General features: G+C 47.2%; 1 protein-coding gene across 1 annotated transcript in view; it reads left to right on the plus strand.

Moving 5' to 3' along the window:
* Positions 1-7,464, plus strand: part of LOC146198400 (acetylcholinesterase-like) — a 78,185-nt gene extending 70,721 nt beyond the window's left edge. The window contains exon 5 of the mRNA XM_084593887.1: positions 5,320-7,464. Coding sequence (XP_084450013.1) covers positions 5,320-5,537 — 218 coding nt within the window. The 3' untranslated portion in view covers positions 5,538-7,464. The remainder of the gene's footprint in view (positions 1-5,319) is intronic.
* The last annotated feature ends 9,059 nt before the right edge of the window (positions 7,465-16,523 follow it).

Here is a 16,523-nt window from a genome sequence, read left to right on the forward strand (position 1 = left end):
GCAATTGAATGTTATGTACCTCATAAACTCGTTAATGTCCGGCAAAACAAAGTGCATTGCTTTATAAAACAGCCAGTTGTCAAAATAACCGTATTTGAGCATCCGAGACGGCGAACGAGTAAATGCTTACCATCTGCAATTTGATCATTTCCTCTCAGAACTACGCATGCTAGCAAGCAGTATAATTGCTTTCACATTTTTTTTTCGAGCAAGAAAGCGCTCAGGATTGCGAGTATGTGTGTAAAAACGTTAACCAGCTGAACCTGCAAGCGCAAGAGCGTGCTGAACAAGAAATCGGGCCGACGCTCCATAGCCCGCCGTGTCTACGCTTGCCCCAACATGGCGCCGTCGACGGCGGTGTCTCCACCCTGTACGGCGGCGCGCTACATCGAGGCACCCTACGTACGGTGAGCAAGTAGCGCCCCTTGCGGCGGTGGAGAGCGTAACTCAAGGAGAGGAATTCCTATTGCTTCCGCGGCGATTGCGAAGGCCGTAAGAAAGAGCGCGCGCTCCCCCTCGAGGCCGGCCCTGTTCCGTAGTAGTTTTCTGCGGTCAGTGTTTCTGTGGTATACTTTTCTGTTGTGACTGCACAAAATTCTGATGTTACTACAAAAATTTCTGTTGTCGCAGCAGGTTTCTTGTCAAAAAACCTCACAGAAATTCTGTCGTAACAGCTAAAAAGTTTCTGTGGTTTATCTGACTGGGTGATGGTGATGAGGTCTATGCAAGATCCCATCTGAGCAAGTGCTAAACGACACCATTGCGGAGCGCTAAGAGCACTGACGTCTCCGTTGTCTCACATGGCTGGCTCTGAGTCAAGATGCGATCGCTCCGCTCTCATATACTCCAGCCACAGCTGACGTCATGGCCCTTCCATCACGCGATGGGGTGGTGTAAAGTCAATAATGAGATTAATTCCGCCCCATTATCGCTCTCGCAAACCATATATGAAAGGTCACCCAAAAGTCGAAGTTTAAATGTCACCCAAAATTCAAAGGTGGAAGGCAATCCAAGGTCAAAGGTCAGGTATTAAAAGTCAAATGTCACCCAAAGGTCAACAGGTCAAGGTCGTGATCTTGTGCTACACTAAAGTTGTCCACAAGGTTAGGGAAAAGGACTTAGTTGTGGTTACATGAACCATCACACGAGCACGCTGACATTGTGTGTTGGTGTATAGGAAAGGAAAGAGGGTATCTGTCATTTTTTGTGGACACCTGAACCGCATAGCAGCAGTTTTTCCTGCTATTTGAAGGTTAATTGAAGGTCAGTTATCAGACACACGAAGCGCAGTCATCCTGCTTCTTTAAGATCAAATGAAGGTCAAATTATCAGACACGCGAAGCGCGGCTCTACCTAGAGTAAACTTTATCATGTCGAATAATAATAATAATAATAATAATAATAATAATAATAATAATAATAATAATAATAATAATAATAATAATAATAATAATAATAATAATAATAATAATAAATATCATGTCGAAGATCAAGATTTCGTACTAGTGCAGGTAGGTCACTGTTGGTTACCTTGATTTCTTCGATATCAGCGACACAGACAGCTCTGTCTGTGAGCAAATTTTGTTGCAAAGGTTTACATATACCACAAAGGGTATCTATACCAACGAGCACTGCGATAAATGTGATAGTTCTATTCACCCGTCATTCAAAGTGAAATGCTATCATGGAGATGGCACGAAAGACCCGTCTATCAAAAGAATCACTTCGATTCGCTGGAACAGAAAAGCGTGTCTTCGTAAACAAACAGTTGATACAAAAATATGAGCTTGGGTTTTACTTTAGGTAAACCCGGTAGGTTGCGTAAGCAGAGCCGACGTAGCTTCTCTTTCTGTTCTTTCTTCGTCTTCTTCTTCTCCTGCGGCGCGGCGTGGCTACCGACCGGGTTTACGCGACAGGCTGAGATCTGGCTTAGTAGCTTGCGGAATAATAATAATAATAATAATAATAATAATAATAATAATAATAATAATAATAATAATAATAATAATAATAATAATAATAATAATAATAATAATAATAATAATGATAATAATAATGATAATAATAATAATAATAATAATAATAATAATAATAATAATTGTGAAAATGCTTGTCAGAGGGAAAAACGTTGCACTGCAAAGATAGGCGGAATTACCGTGGTGGTGGTGGCACACTTGCCTTAGCTGTAACATCCTAGTGATAGGATTGCTCTTGGATGCGTGCATAGAGTTTCCTACTCTTACCTAGAGGGAAAGCTGGGCTGCCATCTATGGGAGTTTACATGGAGTATCCAGACGACCGGTTCAGCCACCATGGGCGCTCAAAGCATCATGGGCTGGAGAGCTACCGAGTGCAGAACTACAACTTTTGGCTAAAAGTAATGCAAAGATAAACGTTGTTCTACCGTAAATAATGTCCTAAGATTGAATATTGTGACTATAAATTGCAAAAAGAGAGAGAAACAGCATGTCGGTGTGATATTTATCCAATATAAGCGATGGCTCTTTCTCCTATTGGCTTAGTTTCGAGCAGCACAAATACCAATATTTCGCACTTAATAAGCAAAGTTTGAAATACAAAAATGTTATGAAAATATTTATGGTTGCGCAATCACTTAAGGAAGTTTTTAGTGGCATTTCGGGAAACAAAAACCATTTATTGGCGACGTCTGCTTTTGCGCCTTCGCTACTATGGGTTTCGTGGTCTATGTACGCACCTTCAAATGATGATGATGACGAAAAAGAAACATCGCAGTAACGCCACTCTCCGTACCCGAGAAAAACCGACTGTCCCGCAACAAGTAGCACACCGGCCCATGATTCCTAGCGCGCCCATGGTGGCTGAAGTGCAGCGCCCTCAGCTTTCCCTCTAGTTAGTGTAAGGAACTCTATGGATGCGTGTCGTGGCCGGAAGGTTATGCTTCCCGGTGACCTTCAAAGCCCAGTTTATCAGCCGCCGTTGGGCAGCCGGCTCAGAAATGGACACCGCAGTTTTCCATCGCTCGAGGTTTACCATTCCACTGGTGGAAGATGAAAAACGCGAGCAAAATCCGCTTTGGGAGCAACACAGAGGGTGGATTGCGGCCAATCCCCCACTGTGGGTATGTACCATTATAACGAGGGAGAAGAAGAAGATTCCGGCGTGAACAGTCCCGAGTGAACGAGGGCTAAGTAGGCAGGAGAGAAGAAAGTGCGGGATTGTAGCTGGCGCCACGTCACCTGGTGCAATTTAGTGATGGGAGATAGGCAAAACGTTGTGCACGGTAGTGCATAGTGATCTCGTGCTAAGCGACCATACAGCCTCGAGCGTCTCCCCAGATGTCGGCAGCTCCTGCTCGACTGACTAAACGTCGAGCTAAAGAATTAGCCGCCTCGTTGCCTGGGTGACCGGCGTGGGCCAAAACCCAGAAAAGCTGAATAGGTCGGATAGGGACGGGAGACCGGCTAAGAAGCCGGAAAGCGGGGTCGGAGATACGGCCTTTCGCAAAGTTTCGTACCGCTATCTTCGAATGAGTGAAAATGAGGGTCGCCGATGTAGTAGCGATTGCTAAGGCTACTGCCGCCTCCGCTTCCGCGGAAGTGGAAGCGATGACAGTACCTGCCGTAAAATGGGTGAAGGAGTTTAACACTACCGCCAAGGCAAAGGCGGAAGAAGAGGTTAAGAGGCAGCGTAAACGTAGACAGTCTCCGGTTGTGTGCCATAGTGTTTGTGCAGGGCTGCAGCCCTAGAAGCACAGCGATCCGCGTGATGTTCGGGGTGCATTTTCTTGGTGAGAGAGTGAATAGTGCGAAGGTCTCGTGTGCGGCGTGGGAGGGAGAAGGTGTGGGAGTAATATCCAGGGAAATATAAGCCAATAGCGTCAAAAATCTGACTGCCAGCTAGAGTGGAGGAGAGCCAATCAAGTTGGGCAGATCGATGAGCCTCGCTGAGTTCGGCGAGGGTATTCTGTACATCCATCGTAGGAAGGCGTTCATTCGACGTGTGGCGGGGAAGATTGGGGGCCGTCTTGTAAGCCTGACAGATAAGGCAGTTGACCTTGTTCTCCTCTACTCGAGAGAGGAAGAGATAGGGTAATGAATAGATTACTCTACTAAGAACGAAAGCCTGGATCAGGCTTGGCTATATGCGCTTCCACGGTTGTAAAGAAAAAGGAGAAATCGCCAGCTTGGAAAAAAAGAGCTCGTGCTTTCGGCTGACGATGACCGGCCCGGACATGTGAACGGCTACTACAATTCAGTCCGAAATTTTGTCATGAATCATCGTTCTCCCCCGCTGAGAAGCTTGCCTTACTAGAATAATCTCTCGTCAGGTGTCCGAGAACGTCTGTCTGTGGTGCATGCAGGAATGCATCGAAGGGGCTGCGAGTTCTCCAGGTATGCCACGCAGCCCAAGGAACCTAATTCTGCGACATACTTTTGGTGTTGTCAAAATTTTGCCTTCTACATATTGATAATGACGGATCGTTTGTTGTAAATTCAGAATTTTTACGTGGACAAGTCTCGTACCGCTTTGAAAAAGAACTTCAGTTGTCGAGAGCAGTTGTTACGAGTGGCTCAGCTGCTAATGGTGATCTGCCGGTCGAGCTTCGGTTCTGATGTTAGCCTTGGAGCAAGATAACCTATAGGTTTAAACTGCATATCCTCACACGCCCGTTTAGACACGCTAGAGTTTAGACATTCCATTACAGTGCCTCGGTATTCCTTGTCAATTTCCTTCCGTGTCATCCTGCTATTCTGTTCCAGCAGGAAATTTATCATAGTCGATGCGCGTTTTACTAACACAATCTATTTACCGCTGGAACTCTGCTGCGCCTGCATATTCACGAGCGTGTGCAGATAGTGCCCGCGGAAGTGGATTGCCATTATGTAATGAATCAAAGAGATCGTGCGTTGTCCTGCTAATCATCTATCTGTTTTTCCATAGCTCTGTAAACTTTTTCCTTTATTTAGGAAGCGCCACGTAGTCCAGCAATTGGTTTTATTGCGCTTATAGATAACATATCTCCCTAATATAGAGATTTTGCATGACACAATGTGCTACTATGATCCGCTCTCTGGAGGTCGATTCTCAGATGGCCACGAGACGCACTCCTGCCTGTGCGTAGGCGCAGCCAGGTTCCCGGCCAACCGGATCGCGGTAGCGCGGATGCTGAAATGCGTTATGCTAAATCTCTGTAATGTTTCTGGGCTCAAGGCCGGTATTTCGTAGCATTGTTCTGGTATTCCATGTTAGTGTCTTCGTAATCCGCGCTGGTGTTTTGGAATTATGTGCCGACGTTCCGCTTCTGACGCGTCCGAAATCCTGTGTGTGACTTCGCAGAGAACCAGCCCAACATGTCGGCCACGTGCACGAGTGGAGCGTCTCTTGCGCGGCGGGTCCCCGGCTGGGCGCTGCTGTCACTGCCGATGACGTTGCTGCTTCTCCTTCCGCCGCTGCTGCTGTCTCTGCTACCTCTGCCACCACTCGCAGCAGAAGACGTAAGCGCCGCGGCGGCGGTGGTGGCGGCCATGGTCCCTCGCTGTAGGATATGGTGCTAACTACGCGAGGGGCAGCAACACACACGGACGCTGTTTCGCGCCACCGACCGCGGTCGGTTGGTCGATCGGTCCAGCCGTCTCCTTCCCGGGCGATGGCCACGGGTCTACACCCCACGAAAGGGTTCGAACACGCTTCATTTTGTTCTCCGGCGGCAAGTGACTGCAAGCGCCGCCGGTGTGAGCCGAGGCGGTCCAACGAGCTCACCTCCCTGCCCCTGACCACGGTGCGCACGGCGGCCTGGTTGCCAGTCAGGATCGCCTGACCGCTGATTCCGCGGGTGTTTCTGTTGCGAGCCTGCTTACGTGTGCGCCTCGGGCCGAATCACTCTACTTAATTGATATTTTCTTTTTCTCTCCCTAGGTTCGTTGTGTTTGTTTTCCTCAGCTGTGGTATTTCTCTAAAGGCGCTTTGATTGAAGTCCGTAAATTGTTTCTCGCAGGATTTCCATAGCCAGCCGAACGAAGTTTGGTAAATTTGTCAACCAGAGCTGTTGAAGTGGAAGTGCCCTTTTTTATCACACTTTTTGAAAATAATTTGTTCGCGCTGTACTTCAGCGTAAATTTATAACGGTACTTAGCTGTAGCGATATAGAAATATGCACCGGAGGTTTACTCAAAAAAGGATTCGTAATGACAGTCTTTTTACGGGACTTCAGTTCTTGTGAACGATCGTCATTGCAAAGTAGGCTACTTCTGCTGTTTGAGGTGCTTGAGAAAAGTAAAAAATATATATGATAATGACAAAGCACAGAAGTAGGCATAATGCGTCTGAGGAGGAACGCTTGGGTCGGATAAGAAAACAGCATGGCCATCATGAGCAAAAAAAAAAAAAAAAAACAGTATGCTCACTTTATTAGCCAGATATCCTCCTTCGCAATGAACGTGAATTTACAGAGACTAAACTTCTGGAGACGGACTCCTCAGGTGCATATTAGTTAACTTCCGGTTGTTTAACACCTATCTGGTTATCCCGTTTTATAGTAATTTACCGACACTATATTGGTTTGATACTCACTGATGCGCCGTTAGCATTGCATCCGGTGACAACAAACTCTGCAATTTTAAACTCTGTGCAGGTGTTCAACTTCGTTGTAGCTCTTACAATTTTTTTTTTCCTCACGTAGCGAACAACAGGAGATGGTGGGCTGCTATCTCCAATTTAAGCGGTCAGTGTGAAGCTTCATTCAAGGGTATTCGCGCATATGGTTTGCTCTGAGTGGTTCACGTACGGGCCGCTTCTGTTTCCTCCGGTCACTTTCATTCTTCGTGATCTTTTTTATCTATTTTTGTGAGTATGACTTGGTAGAGTGTCCGTCGGCATTCCCGTGGTGTCTATGCATCCTCCAAATCTCTACGCAAACTCGCTGGACGACCTGCGTTGGCGCCAGCACGAGGTGTTCAACTTCTTCCATACTGTTCGCTCGACGGGTTTCCCTTGCGCAGTTCATTTCAAAGGAGAAGCAAGGGAAAAACATGGGGGAATTAAGTCACGTCTCTAAGCAGGGACATAAGCATGCTTCGTATAGGGCACATACTTCTGGGTCTCAGGGCCTTTTATGCGGCAGCAGTCACTCGGCTCTAGACGAGCGCATAACGTAGTTGGATAAAGAACACCACAATAGTCAGCAGCTGCAGCGTTCAGAAGATGCTCTAGCGACCATCGCACTGCTTTGTGGCGTCTTGCGTACACTGACACGTCACAAAGGCTCCATGTTGGCGTGGCGCATATTCGCGGTAATGGATCTGCGGTGTTACCAGAAACTGTCACTTATTTTCCCGAAAGAGAATGCAAGAGAAATGGAAGAAAGTGTGCAGAATTGAGAGGCTAGCGGGATAAATTGTCTCAGTGTTGTATCAGAAAACGTCGCATGATACCTTTTATGGTGTGAAATCGCAGTGTGAGGGAGCAATGGGAAGGTGAGGAGAGGTGAAGAAAGGGAGGGGGGGGGGGGGGCACTTATTCTGATGAGCCACATTCTGTCCTCTCACCTGCAAAGGAGGGAAAAAAATTACGGCAAAAAATATGGAAATGCGTTCCCTGATTCCCTTGTCAGCAACGGGCTTTAGGGAAGGGGCCCAATGTAAGGCGTCTCCTCTCTGCAGGAAGGTGTCCGTTTTGGGAGCGATTGCCTACCTGTTTTCTTTCCACTCCATTTCATTGTTTCTTCCTTCATGTTTTCAAAGAAAACAATTAGTGGTAATTGGGGGTTTCTCCCATTTACATAAATTTGTCGGTGTTGATGGTTTCAAATACCTAACAAGCAACCGACACCATCGTCTTGGGCTAAAGCGTTTCCAAATAGCACTGCAGTTCACAGATCATCACATCTCGACCCACTCACTGCGACGCTACCTCGGCTCACTAAATTAATTAGTCTCAGCTTAGTCCTTCTAGTAGGCGCTTCTATTGAAAATTACTAGGGGCATGAGCCTACCGGGCCAGTGAGCCAAATCGAGTGAGAAAGCGGGCGGCAAGTGAGACTGTCAAGAGTTTTTTCTTCGGCTGCGTTTGCCCAGTCGGCGCGGATTACCATTTACTGGCTCGTTCTTGGCTTGGTCGTTAGCCCTTTCTACTGCCGTTTCCAAATCTTCTCTTGCTTTTAAAAGCATTTGTCACCTTTAATATAGGATAAATTCTTCGTCATCCACTGTAGACAGGAGCAGCAAAAACTGATGGCCAAAGGTGTCGGGAAACTTTAAACTGAATGCCGACCGCAGGTGCGCCTGTCCGGTGAAACAAGAATCAGCGCAGTGTAGTGCGGAAATGAACCACGGTGAAGCCTTGTTACAAGCACGACAACAAACAACAAAATAGAATAATAAGCAAATAAGTAATCGGCACTTGATCACATGAGGCTACTTCGGCTTTCCCGCCTCTAAAAAAAAAAAAAAAGAAAACTGTTTTCACTGTATTGATGAAATTTCTATGTATGTGGTTCCTTCTTGTCGCCGTTAGTTTCTATAAGACATTAGGCTGGAAGCACGTATACGAAAGAATCGAGTGCAAAGCGGCGCGTTGCGGAGGCCAAGGAAGGGTTCGTCAGAATCCCGTCACTGCGGCGCTAGAACTTTTTGTTGTGCTAGTTGGTGCGTACTATAATATAAATAAGCGCCAACAACGAACGAACTCAGGGAAGTGACGCTTGTCCGTGTCACTTCCTTGTGTTCGTTCGTTATTGGCGCCTCTTCATTTTACAACTGCGGCGCTATTTTACTTCGGCGCACTTTGTCTTGTAATCATCGTCTTTCCAATGGCCAGCTTTGCAGACGCGGAAATCCCGAAGCAGAAGCTAAGTAAAGGGTATTGAGCTTCCTTTGCAGAGGAGCATAATGAGGAGTTTGGATCTGGTAGGTAACAGTGCTTCGGTCGAATCTAGGCCCAAAGATTAGTGCATTGCACCCTTTATCTCTCCTTTGGCTTATACTTTAGAAGAACTTCTGTGCGCAACTTGTTTCTACAATATTTGGCTTATACTTTCGGGTACTTTTAGGACAGACTCTAAGACAAAAAAAAAATGAACAGTTTGTTTCTTTTAATTATTCCTCTGTTCTAATAGGTGTATCATCTGTCATGATCCGGTGTTACTCGTAAGATCAGCCTTGTTATCGAAGATAAACGGATATGTCACGGTGAAGGCGCGTTAATCACCACACCAGCTCTGCTGCTGTTGAGGAATAAAAAAAAAAAATCAGACTTCGTATCCTTGGAGCAAGCAAGGCAGCCATGGATTCGTTCGTTTTAGATCAGAACAGACCCGAAAAAAAAAATAAAAACAGACTTCGTATCCTTGGAGCAAGCAAGGCAGCCATGGATTCGTTCGTTTTAGATCAGAACAGAATCCCCGAAAAAAAAAAAAAGAAAAAAAAAAACGTACCAAGGCACTTTTGAATCGGTGCATGGTGCTCTCGCAGTCTGAGCGGCTTTTGTGAGCTCTCTTTCCGACGGTGTTCAGCTGCTGGAAAGAAAGACGCGATTCTTCATCGTCGCAAGTAAGGAATGGGAGCACGAAAATCTCATTTGGCCGTGTAACTGAGCGGAAGAACCCCGCAGGCGGGCTGCCCGACTAGGCAGCCGCATTTAATTTTGTGAGCAGAAACGAAATTCTAACGAACATAATTCGTCCTTCTTACGTTTGTAATCAGTTCACTGTCTGCGGTTCCTGGCCACCGTCCCCGTTTCCTCGCCAGCATCACCAATTATTTTAAAACTAGTCCTCAGAAGCCTATCTCTATGTTTTTGTTTCCTTAGCAACATACAATGGTTTGACTTTTTATTTTGTTTCTTTCTAGCAACGAACCAATTAGTTTGCAGCTGCACTGAGAAAATGTTGCAATTTATTTACGCTGGCAGTCTCACTTGTAGAAACTTAGTGCGCTGGGGGGGGGGGGGGGGGATGAAACGGGGACCGAAATAGGAAAATGGGGAACATAGCGTCATGATCGGGGACTTAATTACGAAACTTCGCTCTTCGGGGGGCAGTGAATGGGGGCTCGCAACGTGCTAAAATAAAATTGACAGATATTTAAGTGCCGGGAAGGGCACATTTTACAAGAAGTAAAAACAAAGCTGGCGTCCACCATGGACGCGGGTGGTACCACCGCAGATTTATGCCTCAGTGAACTCAAAGGCAGTCTCCTCACCAATGCGTCTAATGATACACACTACCAAGGATAATCATGAAAAAAGAAAAGCCCTTCAGAAATTAACAAAAAAACAAGACGCAAGAAACAAATGACTTGTCCCTTGAACTCGGCGCAGCCGGGGAATGTAGACGAAAAAAGCTGCAACAAAGGCATTTCTACTCGAGTCTCTCGTCCCGCATATGCGTACATACGTATCACTTAGATATTAGTCAATTCCCCTGCAACGCGAGCCTCCCCCGCAAAGCGCACGCACCAGGCGGGGGAGAGCACGCGGAGGAGGAAAGCAGGGCGCCGCAAGGCCTCTGCGTACCGTACGTACTTACCAAGTCCCTACTTTGGCCGCGTCGCCAGCGCCTGCCCTCGTTGTAAATGCATACCTGCCAGCCTTACGAAGAGAAAAAAAAATGATGTAGTGGAGTCGGTTAGAACCAATTTCGACTCGCCAAGGGGGACGCGCTCGTCCCCCTTGGCTGGCGCCACATCTCTTTCCGGCGCCGAGAGTTTCTCGTCTTTTCTCTGCGTCCTCCGTCGTGTGAGCATGCGCCGTGTGCTTGAATAGGCAGCGTAGAGTGTGTATGTATACGCCTAGAAAGAAAAAAAAAAGTGCGAGGCGACTGTCTGCCTCCGTGTTCCTTTGTATTATTTCGTTTTGCTTTGCGACGCAGTGTGGTTACGATACTAGATTAGGAGGGACCGCTGGCAGCGGGGTGGGTGAAGTTAAGAGTCCGATGGGCTGCCGTGAAGGCCATGACGGCCGCGAAATCCCTTATTTCTTAGGAATGAAAAAGAGTGGACTGGTGAAGGACGAAGAAACCGTGTGCTGTGCTGCTTCTCTGTCTCTCTCCCTGGGCGCGAGAGGTTCCGGAAGTAACCCTGAATGCTACGTTAAATAATGATGTCGGCCAACTTTGTTTGACCCCAAGCGTGATAAGCCTCTGTAACCGTGAGTTGTAACGTATGCCTACTCGCATATTTGTTACAATACTTCGCAGCCTTGCAAATTTGTTGCGAGGGAAGGTGGTTGTAGTGATCTCAAAATCATCGCCGTCGCTAAGTGACAACACTCGTGGACGTACGAGTCAAGGCGTTCTTTCTTTATTTATTTCGTTTTGTTCCTGGACGTACACAGCGGGAGAAAGAGAAAATGATAAAAAAAATTCTACCAGCGATGAGCTCAGTCCACAGTCTGTTGGGAGACGACTCTGGGCTCCTAGTGTAGCGCGCGCTGTAAGTTGATGCTTCGACGCGTGGCGACGGCCGAACGGCTCTGAAAGTTTACCGAACCATGGGGTCGCCAGAATCACAGGGATTAGATCATCGCTAACGTGTCCGACGTTGCTACTAGAGTGCAGTTTATCGGGGTTCTCCGGAGAAGCAGCAAAAACAGGAGGAACAAAGATGCTTCGACGAGATCTGAAGTGAAGGTGGTACACCCACAAAAGAAGAATGCAAGTGTCGCTTGGCTGTTGTACAGTTGCTGCAATCGCGTCTTTCTTTTTAGGGGAAAGGGGAGCGAGCCGAGGGTGCATTTCGAGGGACATATCTTACTCGTTGTACATAGGAATATATATAAATATATATTATATATAAATATAAATACTATATGAAGGTATAAATGACACGTACGAGCTATTAATGATATGCTATACTATTTACGCACACTCGTCAATCTATAGTTGCTCCGAGACAATCGCATAAACTCTGTACCAAACCTGGCTTTTCAAGGGGTTCGAGACTCTCTTACGAGTCCCCTTCGGAAAAGCCGACTGTAAGACACGGCGGCGCACTCGAAACGCCAGCTGAGGCTCGAATAAAAACGCAGCTAAGCCGCGTCGCTTCACCGCCGACCAAAAACACTGCCGGCTAGGGCTGACTGTGGCTTGTCGTTGAGAGGTGTGCAATCCAAGTGGACGCCGTCAGGGTTCAGGAGGCAAAGTTTGAAAATTGCTTGTACTTCAGAAATCGGTGCCTGCTGCGACATTTGATACTGTCGATAGACAGAAGCGGAGGGTACCAAAGGAGGCAGAATTACTGTTAACTACTGACACAAGCCTCCTCCAATCTGTCGCACAAACCCTTTGTCGCTTGACAACTGTCTTTCTCCTCGCTTTCTGACGACCTGTGCATAAGGACAGAACTGTGAAACCCTATGCATCGATGAGAGCTCATCTTTCCCTTGCCGGGGATTTGGAGATGGCGGCGAGTGATACGGGCGCCCCGAAGGAATGAAGTAAGGGGTAAGGTACGCGGATAAGCACCCCAAATGAGATCAGCGTATAAGTGGTCGCCGAGCCATATTTATATGGTTGGTGAAATAGGAGCTCGTCGAGGTCCATTTCCTTCTTCTGGCTCCTTATATGGTGCCACTCCTAGGGTGGTGGACATCTTTTAGACAGTGTTATCGCGTGTACGACTGATCTAGAGTGGCTCTCGGCTTGGCAGTCTGGAAGCATTCTACGAGCCTTTACTGGCTCATCCTATCCGATTCAGACACCCCATTACCGGTTATTTGCGTGCGGCACAGCGGGCAGAACTCGCCTTCATAGTTGTAGTTCCTGTATCGGTCACCATCCCTGCTGTTGCGGAGAAATGCCGTCCCAGCAGGGGCGACTCGTCAGTGTCTCATTCGTCAAGTGCACAGCTGACGACCCTCGTTTCGCTTCAGACTGTCAAGCCCGAGTATCTTCCTGGTACAACACGAGTTAACAGTGAGCCTCAACATAAAAGTCAGTACACGGTGTTCGGCGCGTCACGTTTTCTCTTGGCTGCCTGACTGTGAACCGGTAGGGAAATAGTATGAGTACGCGCCTTCTGTAAGGCGCTAATCATCGACAGCGTGGAGTGTTCAAGGCGCAGTCCGACTAAGTTATGTCCTCCCGGAGTCTGGGCCACGTTCGCACGTACCTTAAAGCGGCCTCGCGGCGCCGTCTTCAAGTATAGACCCTCTCAGCCAGGTGCAAAAGTGTTCGTTTCGCTGTTCGTCGCAGCTATGGTGCATGCGCGTCTCTTGTCCTTGAAACGACGATGCCATTCTCGGTCGTTTCGCCCTTTTCCTCTCCTTGCGTTGCGTGGCGGTTATGCTTCGTCTAGTGGTGTGAGGCTTCTCATTTTCGAAGGCGCTGCTTCAAATTCAAACTGGCCCAGAACCGAGACTTAGGTCAAGGCAATGAGAAACACAACCTAATAAAAGAGCGAGGACCTCACCATCGCTTGTACACTTTCGGGCCTCTTGTTCTCTCTAAATCAACTCTGTGGTAGCTAAAGCGTTTGCAGCATACAGCATGCCACCAATGCAACAAAGTTCTGTAGCGCACTGTCACTCTCGCCCGACACTCCGCAGAACTCTCAACCGGCAAGTGCCGCTTTCCTGAATCTTGTGAGCTATACACAGCAGCGCAGAATCTGCTTTCTTTGTCACCTTTCGCGACACCCGACTGCTCGCGGTGTAGAAGTAAGTGCAGCTTTCGCGGCGTCGTTACTACTTTGAAAGGTGACTTTAACCGAGCTCACGCTTGAAATATGAATTGAGACGGCATCTATTCTTATCTGACTCTCTCCTGCTATCTTAACGGTGAGCGAGTTGGAAAAGAACAGCCAGTGAGATAAGAAGAAGAAATAAAAAGAAAAAGCGAAGACAATCGTTGAATTCACTCTATATCTTTTGTACCAATTCAGCGTGCTCCTTTTGGCCGTCTCCGTTTGTACGAGGGGGGAAGTGAGCGTCGTGGACGGAGCGCCCCCCTTTGTTCTTGCCTTTTATTCCTATCTAACATATAAGGGATCTTATTTTTTTGCCGTTTCTCTCCGCGATGTTCGTGAAATTTTTACTCGACTATATGCAGTTTACACACGGCCACACAGGAAGACGCGACTTCGGTGTCACAGACACACGGCACGACGCCCATCCGACGAGTCCATACAAGTATGTAAGCACTCTCCAGTCCGGATAGCTCCGCTCGCCAAGTAGCTGTTCGAAATGATTGCTAATAATCCCAATGCGTTGGAAACATGTAGCCATAGCTGTACGCTTTGTAAATGGCGAAGACGTCTGGGCCAATCGCTGATTGTTAAATGTTAGAACATTCAACATGAGCAGCGATGCGGAGAGGCGCAGAAAGCGTAGAGGGAGGTGCAGCATTGCGTTGCCCATGCTGTTCCTTAATCGGTAATGAAAATTGAATTTGAATTAAGATCGGCTTTTTTTTTTTACTAGCATATAGTAGAGACTTTGGTAAAAACTAGCACTATCAGTAGTGATAGTTCCAAAAGCCCTGCCTATCTAAACGCTATAGCACAAAAGCGTAAAAGAGTAAGAGTTCGCCGGCGTCTAAAGGTGCTCGCCAGCCCGTTTGGAACCTTTCTGGAAGGATCACTCAGGCTCGAACACAACTGTGCATTGCATGGATGATCCTAGGTGCGGACCTTAACTCAGTAGCTCCGGCTTGAAGGGCTCATGACGAGTCGCATTAAAATTTGAAGCAACGCGTCTCGTTTCTGCTAACCTATGACTGCGTTTGTCTTCGCCGACGTACGTGCTTAATAATTTGCAACTTTACATAAGACAGAAAGCACGGGGATAGAGCGATAAGCTTTTTCTCTGCTTGCTTGCATGCATACATCATATGAGCAATTGGCGCATGCGTAGAACTAATTCCGGCTCCGAATAAAAGCAAAACCACCTGTGGTTATTATCTCCTTCTAAAAGCCGTCTAGAGCTGTTCACAGTCGTCGCCTTCGCTTCATGGGGCTATTATACTGTGGGCAAAGAACGATTATACGCACTTGTTGACTACGGCATGCACTATAGCTTCATTGTAGACCCCACGTCTAAACCTTAGCCATCTCGGGCGCGAAGTGTGCATTACCACTGTGTGTTGGTGACTCCGCCGAACTGCGTCAGTCGGCTGTGTTGGGTGACGTCACTAAGTTCCCCTTGGAACAGTTTCAAGGCGGCTGCTGCTGCCGACAAATGATCGGCAGCAGTAGCCGTTCGAGTAGCAGTTCGAGTAAACAGGGACTGCCGCCGTTCCGTTACGTTGGAATATATATCGTCGCTTTTCAGCTCTTACCGTAATGGGGGTCTGTATACTCACTATAGTACAGCTACAACCTTCAACCGCGATGACAAGGAAACACAAATGCAGCGTACCCGAACTCTAGAAATTAACCTGTACACAGACAGTCGAGACAGAGCTCCGTAGCGAGAAGTGTTCAGCCCACGCGAAAAAAATGCCTTGTTTTGAGAGCATGCGACAACACTCGTTCTTGTTCTGCCCGTTCCTTCTTTCCCCGTGCTATTCCCTCGTCTGTTGTTGTCCCCAGTTGAAGAGGAAGCATGCTGTCTGCGCGACTGCGTTGTTACTTGAAAGAGTGTGTGCGTGTCATGTATAAACGTGAGCACCTGTGCCTGGATCTCTGATGCACATTTTCATTTCCGTTCGAGTTGCGTCTCTATTTCTTTCCCTTCGGTGTCGAAGTCGTTATTCGCTGTCTCTACGGCCACGTTCGTATGCCGACAGCATATGACGCAGTATGAAGGCAAAAACGGTGCTTAGAACATCCCTCGCCGCCAGTAGAACGAGGTATAGAAAGGCGGACCCTTAGTCGGCACTCTGCGGCTTAGACTTGCTACTACGCCTCTCTGTAATCATGCGTGGTAAAATATCAGTTCACTTCTTATGGTTATCTTATAAAGCGTCGGTAGACATCGGGGTAAAGTCATCCTTCACAATAACAAAATTGACACGAGATGGTTTACTTTGGCCAACCATACTGTTTTTGCCTTGGCTTATATACACCTGTTTCTAATGCCGGCTTGAGTATTTTTCACCGGGATAGTTCAATATGTTGTAAATTTTGTTGCGTGTTACACAACTCTGACGGAACAACGGAATCCTTCTTAATGTCACGTGCTTTTTGAGTATTCACCATTCTCTGGCCGTCATACGTACATTTCTTTCCCATTCTTCGAAGGGTGTTTACGGTTTTTTGTTTTTTTCGATCACAACCATCAGCATATCTAGCAGCTCTTGCTGCAAGACGAACAGTTATAATAACGCTTGAGCGATCGATGATCCCAGTCTACTTGTCACCACAAGAATTCTCTTTGTGTGTTTGTATATTTATTCACTTGCTAGTAGTGCTACGGATCATTTTGCCTCACCTGCACGCAGAAAACGACCAGGGGTGCCGAGAAATGTTTCAAGTGAGAAACAGCAAAGGAAAATGCGTGCGACCAGGGATTTCTGAGCAAATGTTGCTGTCCAGTGCTGAAACAAAGTAACACAATATTTATCATGCACAACGGAACGAGTGTTCCTTGAGGAGCGTGTGTGTACGTGC

This window comes from Amblyomma maculatum, chromosome 2 (genome assembly GCF_055883805.1).
Source record: "Amblyomma maculatum isolate TAMU_Amacu chromosome 2, ASM5588380v1, whole genome shotgun sequence".
In the NCBI taxonomy this organism is placed as follows: domain Eukaryota; kingdom Metazoa; phylum Arthropoda; class Arachnida; order Ixodida; family Ixodidae; genus Amblyomma; species Amblyomma maculatum.